At 52.6% G+C, this 10288-nt stretch overlaps 1 protein-coding gene across 1 annotated transcript; it reads right to left on the reverse strand.

Annotated features, from left to right (window-relative positions):
* Positions 1-6343: 6343 nt before the first annotated feature.
* Positions 6344-9864, reverse strand: LOC309581418 (guanylyl cyclase-activating protein 1; the record flags this gene model as incomplete). The annotated part of the gene is made up of 4 exons (XM_082296016.1): positions 6344-6504; positions 6854-6944; positions 7495-7644; positions 9667-9864. 4 exons carry the CDS (start codon positions 9862-9864, stop codon positions 6344-6346), a joined length of 600 nt encoding a protein of 199 aa, XP_082152142.1.
* Between the last annotated feature and the right edge of the window lie 424 nt (positions 9865-10288).

Below are 10288 nucleotides of genomic sequence, written 5' to 3' on the forward strand. Positions count from 1 at the left end.
GAAAATTCGGGCTTGGCACAGCTGAAAACCTGATGCTGTCTCCCAAGTGTGACCCTTCCTCTAGCCTGGTAGTGACTTTCCTTTTTAATTCGATCTCAGCATGCAGATGAAAACCTGAGTGGTTTAAGGAGCCTATCTTGATGTAAAACCCACGTGCTGAGCACCGCTGGTACCCAGGGACTATTTCTGGCCCATGAATAAGTCCTTTTGTGTACACAATACTGTGTTTGTCAGCTCTGGTTTTTGGTTACACCCCAAGGAACAAACTTCTTGTGGCTTCCTGCAGCAGACCCTGAGCAGGGTTTGGAGCTGGTGACAGATGGGACTGGGAGGTGAGGAAAGGAGCCAGTGGTGCTGTCTCCAGAGCAGACTGGTGCTGGCATCGCTCACTGCTGCAGAGTTACAACAGCTCACACCAACACAGCTGCTCTGGCAGGTGTTGGACATTCAGGGTGTCTCGATGTGTGTTTTGTAGCCTTTACTGCTGCTCATGTCAGATTCCTGAAGACCAACACACAACTACCAAAAATGAGAATTGGATCAGAGCAGTGGCCAGGACAACACTCAGAGCTGAGGGAAACAACGTGAGGGCTGGCAGGAGGAGCAGGGACTCCTTCCCCTCCCTCCTGGGGACCACAGTCTGCTCCTTCTGCCTGCTCGAGGCCTGAGGGGCTGATAGGTGCTGATTCCAAACACTGACATTTCACAGCCCCGTTTGGAGGACAGAACGGCACGGGTGTGACTCGGCTCCTTTTGAGCCCCTGGTTCTTAGGGAATCATCGCTCTGGAACAGCTTTTCCTGCTCTGGGAACAGTGGATGAGCTCAAGGAGCTCCAGGATTTTCACTGCAGTGGGAGAAGTTTAGTATGGAAGCAGAGATGAGGGAAGAGCAGAGTTTTGCTTGGCAGTGTCTCTGCAATGAGAGGACTTGTGCTGCTCCATTGGCAGGATCACGGAATCATAAATCATGGATGGTTTGGGTTGGAAGGAACCTTAAAGCTCCTCCAGTTCCACCCCCCCTGCAACGAGCAGGGATGCCACATCAGGTTACTCCAAGCCCTGTCTAAACCGGCCTTGAAAAGAATGGAAAAAGTGACAAAAATTCCAGTACAGTGGTTTTACACTGGACTTAATTTAGCCCCCGACCACAGATATACAATTTACACAGGTTGCAGGCTGAGCTCTGCTGTCCTGACCCGTGTTTCTACATAGATGTGTGTGGAAAATGAATTTGGGTTGAATCAATATTTTGGTTCAACTTTATTGGATGTATTGGTTCATTTACAAGAAAAAAACTCCCCAGGAAAATAACATGAGTTTGTCTCTTTCATTTTAATTTTCCCATGGGATCAGTGGGCCAGGTCATACCAATGAAAAGATTTACAGCCCCTTTTTTGTGGCCTTTAATTAGGACTGTGAGAACTCTCATTAGCTGATTAGTTTGCTGGTTTGTGGTCTTGTCAGTTTACCCAGAGTTTAAATTCCATGAGGAAGTGTTCAGGAGAAGACAAAATCAATGCTAGAGTTCAGATCGTGCACATTTCCACTTTGAAATAGCCTTTCTGTGAGTTCTCGGTAAATACAGACCAGTTGGTGGTGAGCTGACTTATCAGAGCTGATTAGACTCACGCTTTATGCTGCTCTGAGGCAGTTGGTCAAAGCTCTCTCTAGTCAATAGTTTATCAGCCAAAGATCTGAAAGAAAAATCTGACTTGAGAGCCTGGATGAAAACATTCACTTTTATTGATTTTCCAGCTTGTGAAAAAAATGTTTTCATTGGAGGATACAAATCTCGAATTCCTTACATTTCAGCATCTCAACCAAGGTAACACGCTCTGCTTCTTGCACAGTTTTAGAGAGGCTCTTTAGTTCCTAGAGCTGCATTTTGCTGGTTCACTGAAATGCTCCAAATTCTCCAATTCTGCTCGCCCGGTCAGCCCAGGCTCTGCAGGGGCTGTCTGGGGACCCCCAGGCCAGCAGCCCTCCCCTGGTGAGCACTTGTACAGATGGTGGTAGAAGTTTTGTAAAACAGGAATTGAATAAAGAAATATTTATTAAAAACCTTTGTTTTGTAGTACTTATTTGTTAATTAGGTGAAGATCTGTGCAAGCACCTGAGTATCTCACTGAAACTGTAGCCTGTGAGTCTGATATATTGAATTTAGGGGAGGAGCTGCTGGAACAGCTGGGTAAGACAGAGATAAGGCAGAGATAAGGCAGAGATGACGATGCTGTTGCAGAGGCAGAGTAGGGAAGGAGCCTCTTCTGTTTAACTTCCTGTGATGACAGCAGGAACCATGAGAGTATCATTTAAAAAATAATGTTTCTCAATGGAACTTGAAATAGGTGCTTAAATAAAGTGAGCTGACTGCTGCAATCAGACGCTTCTCTTTTAACCCTTCCAGGACTGAAACAGGACCCTTGAGGGCTCAGGAGCTGGGTGGTTCCATGTCCTGTGGCCTGGGCAGATGTGGGATGGAGGTGCAGGGGATGTGTTTGTGTCAGAGCTGGCATAACCCAATGGAAAATTGTTCCTCTTATCAATTGTAATCTTTTGTCAAGAAATCAAAGGTGCTTTGGCCTTAGTGCTATTTTTAAATCCCTGGGTATAAACACCCTGAGTCCTCCCAAACTCCATTCAACATTCACATCAAGCACTGATGTCAGGCTTTTTGCATAATCGGTTTTCCAGACTTAGGCCCAGCTTGAATTGGATTTGACTGATTGGATTTCTTTCTGCTCTAAATTGGGAAACAGGATGGCTTGGAAAAGACAAATGCCATGTGATTTTTCCGGGCTACCATCTGCTCCCGGGTTTGATGTCCCTGCAGCTGGGCAGGACTCAAGGTGGAAGGGTCAGGTTGGAAAGTGGAGCTGAGGCTGTTGTTGAAGGGAAGGGGGAGTAGGAGCCAAGGAGGCATCACATCCTAAAACTCTCTGGGAGATGCATCCCTGGAGAAGGCGCTGAGCAGCAGCAATGAAAGGCTGAGGAGGAGGAGGGAGGATCCTCGCACCCGCTCTGTGCTCGGCCGTGCTCCGTGTGCAGCCGAGGTTTGGGCAGCGGCGGCTCCCCCGGGGCTCGGGGCTGCCCGGGGTAGGGTTTGTGTCCAGGTCACTCCCGAAGCACCCGTGGCCGAGTTCCCTTTGAAAATCTCCTGTGGGAAGCCGGAGTGACCTCCTCAGCCCCGTGCTGGTCACTGCAGGGACTGGCTGTGGTCTCAGTGGTTTTCTTGCAGTGCCTGTGCTCAGCTGTGCCATGGCAACATTCCTTTTCTTCCTTTCCTCCCTTTCCTTCTTTTCCTCCCTTTCCTTCTTTATTTTTCTTCCTTTCTTTCCTTCCTGCCTTCGTGCCTGCCTTTCCTTCCTTTCTTTCCTTTTCTTTCTTTCCTTACTGCCCTTCCTTTTCCTTTCCTTACTATTCTTCCTTCTCCTTCCCTTTCTCTTCTTTCTCTTCTTTCTTTTCTTCAAAGTTAAGTGCACCTCAGAAGTTTAGAAAGTGTCTCAAGGGCATCACCCTTAAAGATCCTGCATTTAGGGGATATTCTAGGATCTGAGGAGTGCTGCAGGAGCGCCGGAGCTGCGGCAGAGCAGCCAAAACCTGCGGAAAAGGGGCTTGGGAAGCGTCTGGCCGAGAATCGGGTTTGCGGCACTTCTCTGCCTCTCGGGCACCCCCGGGGATGCACTCGGGGATGTTTTTGCCGCCGCCCGTTTGTGGGATCCCCTCGGGTTTGGGGTCCGTGGGGCCGAGCCCGGCGCGTTCCCGCTGTTCCCGGCGGGGCCGGCAGAAGGCGCTGCGGGACGGGCGGACACGGCGGGAGCGCGGGGGGACAAAAGGGGTCCCAAAAACCGGGATGGGGAAGGGGATGGGACGGGGAGGGGACAGGGATGGGACAGGGATGGAGACAGGGATGGGGACAGGGATGGGACGGGGATGGGACAGGGATGGGGATGGGGACAGGGATGGGGACAGGTATGGGACAGGGATGGGGACAGGGATGGGACAAGGATGGGACGGGGATGGGACGGGGATGGGACAGGGATGGGACGGGGATGGGACAGGGATGGGGACAGGGATGGGACAAGGATGGGACGGGGATGGGACGGGGATGGGACAGGGATGGGACGGGGATGGGACAGGGATGGGGACAGGGATGGGGACAGGGATGGGACAGGGATGGGACGGGGATGGGACAGGGATGGGGACAGGGATGGGACGGGGATGGGACAGGGATGGGAGAGGGATGGGGACAGGAATGGGGACAGGGATGGGACGGGGATGGGGATGGGGCGACAGGAAGCGGGGATTGGGATGGGATATCAGCGAGAATCACCCATCAGGGTTTCCGGCTGAGGGCAGCTCCCAAAAATTCCCCCCATGCTCAGCAGAGCCCGTGCTGCCTCCCCGCTGCGGGGTGTTGGCACAGGGGTGAGCAGTGTGCCCGAGGCACCTCAGCAGCCATCAGGATTTTGAAATAAATTAATTATGCATGAGTTAAGGCCGAGACACTCATTGTATTAGTTTTTAATTATTTCATATTTGCTCTCTTAGAGGCTGAAAAAACATCCTTTGGAGAGAGACACTGAGGTTTGAAAGGTGCTTTTTGCCTGAGGGCAGTTCTGAGACAGCCCTTTTAGAACAACTTTGGCTTTATAAATAGAAATCTGGCTGCTCAGAGCTGCTTCTTGCTGCTCCCGGGGGGCAGAGGAGAGGCGTCTCTGCCCAGGGAGGCTGCTCAGAAAGCCCACGCTGAGCTCAGCTCCCTCCTCGTGCTGGTGCAAAGCCAAAGGACTCTGAGTTTTGTGCTGGTCATTTGTGGGGGAGTTGGTTTTGCTGCAAGAAGGAGAGTTACACTCTGAGTAAACAGCTCAGCCCACCTCTGATGAGGGGTTGCAGTTGCTCCCTCTTGCACTGCTGTGAGTGGACAAGTTGGCCCATCCAGGGCTCCTGTCCAGGGCGGTTTGTGAGCCTGAGAACAACCCCAGAGCAGTTTCTGTACTTGTGTGAGCCACTTAATCTGTCCTGCTGGAAAGAGAAGGATTGATTGGAAGAGAGAAGAAGCACGACCTGAAATAATATTGTAAAACACCTTTATTGGTTCACTGTAGGACTGGAAGTACAAAAGCTTCCAGGTAAAACTCTGTCAAATGAAAAAGATGCACAGGAAAAATGGTCAGAAAGCTGCTTGTGAATTGCAAACACCCAGTGCTAAATAGCAAAACTCTCAGCTGGGCAAGAAATCCTTCCTGGTGTCCTGTGTTGCCTCACCACGCCTGGGACTGCTCTGGTTGGTGAGGAACCTCTTCCCAGCTCAGCTCAGGGATGGTTTGGGGCGAGGCTGCGCTCCCGCAGCCGCCCTTGTGCGTGTTGGGGTCCTGGGCAGCCCCAGCTCGGGGCACGAGGCCGCTCTGCCCGGGGGCTTCAGGGAGGAGCTGGCTCTGGGCTCTGTGGGGGCTGGCCGTGATCCCACCCTGGAGGTGCTGGGCCCCAGGGCCTGCTCAGGAGCCCTCAGCTACTGTGGGCACTCAGAGCTGAGCCTCACCCCTCTCTAGCAGCTCCCCCCTTCAAAGCCCACGCAGACATGGGAGCCAAAACCTCCTGGAGCTCCTTATCCAGGTGGTGAAAGGTGCAGGAATAGTCCTACAGCGCTCCTCCCTCTCGGGTTACTGCACTGCTGATTCTGCTTATCTGGGAGCGCTTCCTTCCTTCCAGATGCTTCAGGGAGACACATTCCCGTACACTTCAGGGGGTTCTTTAAAAAAGGCACCATTCGATGTTTTTAATGCTTTTGAACAGAGAAAAACCACTGCATTCACCCCTCCCCTTTTTCTAGCTCATAAATGTTTTAACTGGCATTATCACTAATCACTGCTGACCAAATAATAACAAGTGAAGGAAGGAGTGACCAAAACCAGTGATTGCTTGCTCTGGAAATAGAAATGGAAGGAGAAGGTTTAGATCTACTTTTCCAGGACCCCTCTCACTGGGGCCAAGTCCTGGGCAGCCCAGGGGTTGGACCCCCCCAAGGAGCTGTTGGCCACAGCCTCAGTGGGAATTTTGGGGTGCTCTCGGTGCATTCTTGACCTGCACAGCCTCGTGCTGCTCCCCTGCCTGGGGGGCCCCAGCTGTGCCCCCTCTGAGCTCAGCAGCAGTGTCCAGAGGCCCCAAGGCCATCCCAGATCCGTGTGAGACGAGCCCAGCTCTGCACCCCCTCCTTGCAGAGGCCTCTCCTCTCACTGCCCAGGCAGATCCTGCTCCCAGTGTCTGTCAGTGGGAGCTCCCAGCTCCACAGCCCGATCCGAGGTGACAGTGCCAGGGGGGAGGCGAAGGGAAAGCATCCCAGGAGCTACTGGGCAGCCTGGGCATCCTGCTCCCCCTCGTGCGGGTTCTTGCCGTCGTTCTGGATCATCCTCACGATGTGTGTCAGGTCCAGGCTGCGCGTGAGGATGTCCAGAAGCATCTGATCCTTCTGCACGCCCTCCATGAACTCCTCCAGGGACAGCTCACCTGCAGAGCATGGTCACAACAGCTCTGTCAAACCCCGCAGCCTCGCTCCTCCCCGCGCCGCCCTCGCAGCTGCCCCCAGGATGGGTACAGACCCTGAAACCGGGGTCTCAGCGCTGTGTGTTGTACCCCAAAGGCCACCACAGATCCCCACCCAGGAGGAGAAGTGGGCGGTGTCCCCTCGGGCAGCCCAGAGGGGACGGGGAGCTCAACCTTCACAGGGAGCCCCCCTCTGCCAGCTCTCCCTGTCCTGGTGTTTTGGGACATCCAGCAGCAGGGGTTGTTCTGGCAGCCTGGAGTGCAGGTAAGGGGGAAGGCAGGAGCAGTGGCACTGCCCAGGGAAGGTCCTCACCATCTCCATTTATGTCGATTTTGTTAAACACCATGTCTGTGAACTCCTCCGCCGTCATCGTCTCGTTGCAGCGGTTGATGGATCGAATGGCCTGGAGGGAGCGAGGGGCACAGGGAGTTACTGAGTGCTCTGCAGGTTTGTGTGCCCATCAGAACAAGTGGCCAAGTGACCAGACATGAAAGGCCAAACTCTTTTTCAGGGCTAAAACTTGTTTTCAGGCAGTTAGGCTTTGAAAGGAATAAGTTCTGTCTAAAAAACTGGAGATTAAAATCACCTAAAAAGGCGATCAAAGCTTTACAAGATTTAGTGGGTGTGCTGGCATAAGCCAGGAGCCGGTCACCTCTGAAAACTCTTAGATTAAATTCAAGTGCTTATCTCAGCCCCAGTTTCAGTGAACAGCATTAAGCAGCCTGCCAGGAGAGGACAAGGGGCTGCTGGGTGGTGTCCGAGGGGGCGTGGGAGGCAGGTCCAGCCGAGGAGGCGCCTGCTGGGAGCGCTGGCAGAGGACAGGCAGCAGGTTTGGGCAGTGTCTGCTCATCCACCATGGAATTCACGGGGCTGGAAGCTCCTGTCACAGCCTCCCTGTCTCCCTGCACCCAGTGCCCATCTGTGGCAGGAATGGAAAAGCTGAGCCCACTCACTTTGATGATGTTCAGCAGCTCAGCCCGGTCAATGCAGCCATTCCCGTCCACGTCGTAGAGCTTGAAATACCACCTCAGCTTCTGATCCACCTTCCCCTTCAGCACCAGGCTCAGAGCTGCCACATATTCCATAAAATCTATGTAGCCATCCTAAAAGCAGAAGTTTAGAAGCTATGGTGAGATTAAAAGCGGAGAGGCAGGCAGTAAGTGATTTTCCTGGTCACTTTTGGAAGTCCCCTCTGGAGCTGCTCCCTCCACCCTGAGACCAGGGGCTTGTGGAGCACAGTGGTTAAAGCCAAGGTTCCACCTAATCTGCACAGAGATGTCGTAGAATCATAGAATTATAGAATCATTAAGGCTGGGAAAGGCCTCCAAAATCATCAGGTCCACCTTGGACTGTTACAGGTTGGGAAGGCACAGACTGGGTGGGTGGACCTGGCTTGGGGACTGAGAGCTGGGCTGTGCTCAGGGAATTAACACATGCCAGGCATTAATTACCAGCCCAAAGCAGTGGTAATTCAGAGGTCAGAGAGGTTTATGTAGATGAACCCTGATACGTTACCCAGCCTCGTCCTGCCTGCACACACCTACAGCTCCTTGCTCCTGCAAGGGGGTCTCATTTCCAGGAGAGGAGTAAAATCAGGAGTCACCCCAGCAGGCTGCTGACATCTCGGGCTGGGAAGGTGTTTCTCTGTCCTTGTGCCATTTCTGTACCTACTCCACGTTTGGTCACGTCCAAAGCACAAACACTTTTATCTTTGACTTTCCCGCTGGGTGTTTGCCCACCCAGCTCACACCACGGTGTTTGAGACGTCCAGCTGCACCCAGGGTGGTGGCACCACTGCAAAGCTGCTGGGATGAGCTCACAGGCCACCAAACTTCCCCCAGACACTGCCCATGATGCTCACAGCTTCCAGAAGGTTGCTGAAATGCATTCTGCCCACCACAGAGCGTTCCATGGAACTTTGAAGGGAAACGGTTCTTGCTGTGGCTTGTGGCACTTCCCTGGAAGTGCTCAAAAGCCGTGTGGATGTGGCACTGGGGACACGGCTCAGTGGTGAACCCGGCAGAGCTGGCTTAGCAGCTGCATTCAATGATCCTAGAGGCCCTTTCCAGCCTTAATGATTCCGTGATTCCCGCTACAAACCAGGGGCAGAGCATAAGCCAGGATTTTGTCAGTGAACAAAGCCACGGCCCTGCGGGGCCAGGGCCGGTTCCAGAGGAGATCATCTGCTTTATCCCGCTGCTGCCAGAGCCAGATTAGGTATAAATAGCTACTAAGCCCCTTTCCCAGCAGGATTTCCTGTGCATCAATTCCCTTTTCAGGAGTGCATTCAAGCACAGGGCAGTGAGCAAGGTAAAGGCCAAGGCACAAACTAAACACCTGAAGGATTTAGGGCCTGATTTGCATTTTTGTCAATGGGATTAATACCACTAAGCCCTTTGGGTTGCCATAAAATAAATTCCTCATCTCTCAGGAGGTGCAATTTCACATCATTTACAAGTAGAGGAGGATGCTGTTTCTTGTTGGAGACACAGCATCCATCTGCTTCCCTGGCACAGCTCCCGAGCTGGGGGAGCAGCATTCCCAAATACCTGCTCTGGGACTGCCTTCCCAAACACCTGCTCCAGGACTGCCCCGTCCCAGGGGTCCAGCACAAAGCCTCTCCACAGGGAGCCCGAGCTCTTTATCCCATGGCAGGGAGCACATGGAATAAAATCAATCCCACTGCAATCCATTTACAGTTTCAAACAACGCAAACAGCCCCGATCTGTTCTGCGGACGGTGGCTCGTGCTGTCCCTGCATGAATGCAGCCCTTGTCCTCACACCACTGAGTCCTTACTGTCACAACATCCAGTGTTTAAGGATTAAAGGGCACTTCATTTTAAAGGGATCAAAGACTGCCAGATAAAACCCCACTGTTTTAAAAGGAAAATATCAGTTCTGGGAGGTGTCTCTGTGTTTTCGCAGAGCAGGCAGTGGGTGAAGAGCTTTTGCTGGCATTTTTCACGTTCCAGAACTGATTCTACAATTTATGAGGCCACAGTAAATCAGGCTGTACATACTCAGAACCGTTTCTCTCTCACACCCACCCAGCCCCAGCACACGGGATCCCAGGGCGCAGACCCGGCCGATCCCTGCGCAGCCGAGTGGGAAGGACAATATTTACCTTATTAAAGTCAAATGTCTCAAACATTTGCTCAACGTATTTGTTCGCTGCTGGACTCAGGTTTTTCAAGCCAAAAAACTGTTTGAACTCATAGAGGGTGAGCTGGCCAGAAGGACACTCCGTCATGAACTTCTTGTACCACTGGTGGCACTCGGTGGTGCTCAGCTCCTCCACGGTTTTCCCGTCCATGTTCCCCATCTCCACACCAAGTGCTGGTCCCTTTGCAGCTGAAAATGGAGGGTTTGTGAAATTTAGGAAAAAAATTTCACAATTCTGCTTCTTGCCTTCAAAGTCCAGACGCCCCCAGCACTGCAGGGGTCAGAGCATCAGGAAAGCCCGAAGTGCCTGGTGCTGTACAGGTTCCGTGGTGGTGATGGACACAGGAGACTCGTCTTCCTGGGAAAACCCAAAAGCACAGAACTCCCTTTGGACGGGAAGGTGAGATTTAAGTACCCAGCAAATCCCTCCCCAGCCAATGAGGCTCAGGGGGGATGGTGGGCTCCTGCCAGGCATTAAGAGGTCAGGGTTAAAATAGAAAAGAGGTAAAATGGGGAAGTCTTGCAGATTACAGGCCCAGCAGAAGATTAGGAGGGTGGAATTTTCTCTGTGATGAGCTAATCTC

This window comes from Coloeus monedula (assembly GCF_965178545.1).
Source record: "Coloeus monedula genome assembly, chromosome: 23".
Classification (NCBI taxonomy): domain Eukaryota; kingdom Metazoa; phylum Chordata; class Aves; order Passeriformes; family Corvidae; genus Coloeus; species Coloeus monedula.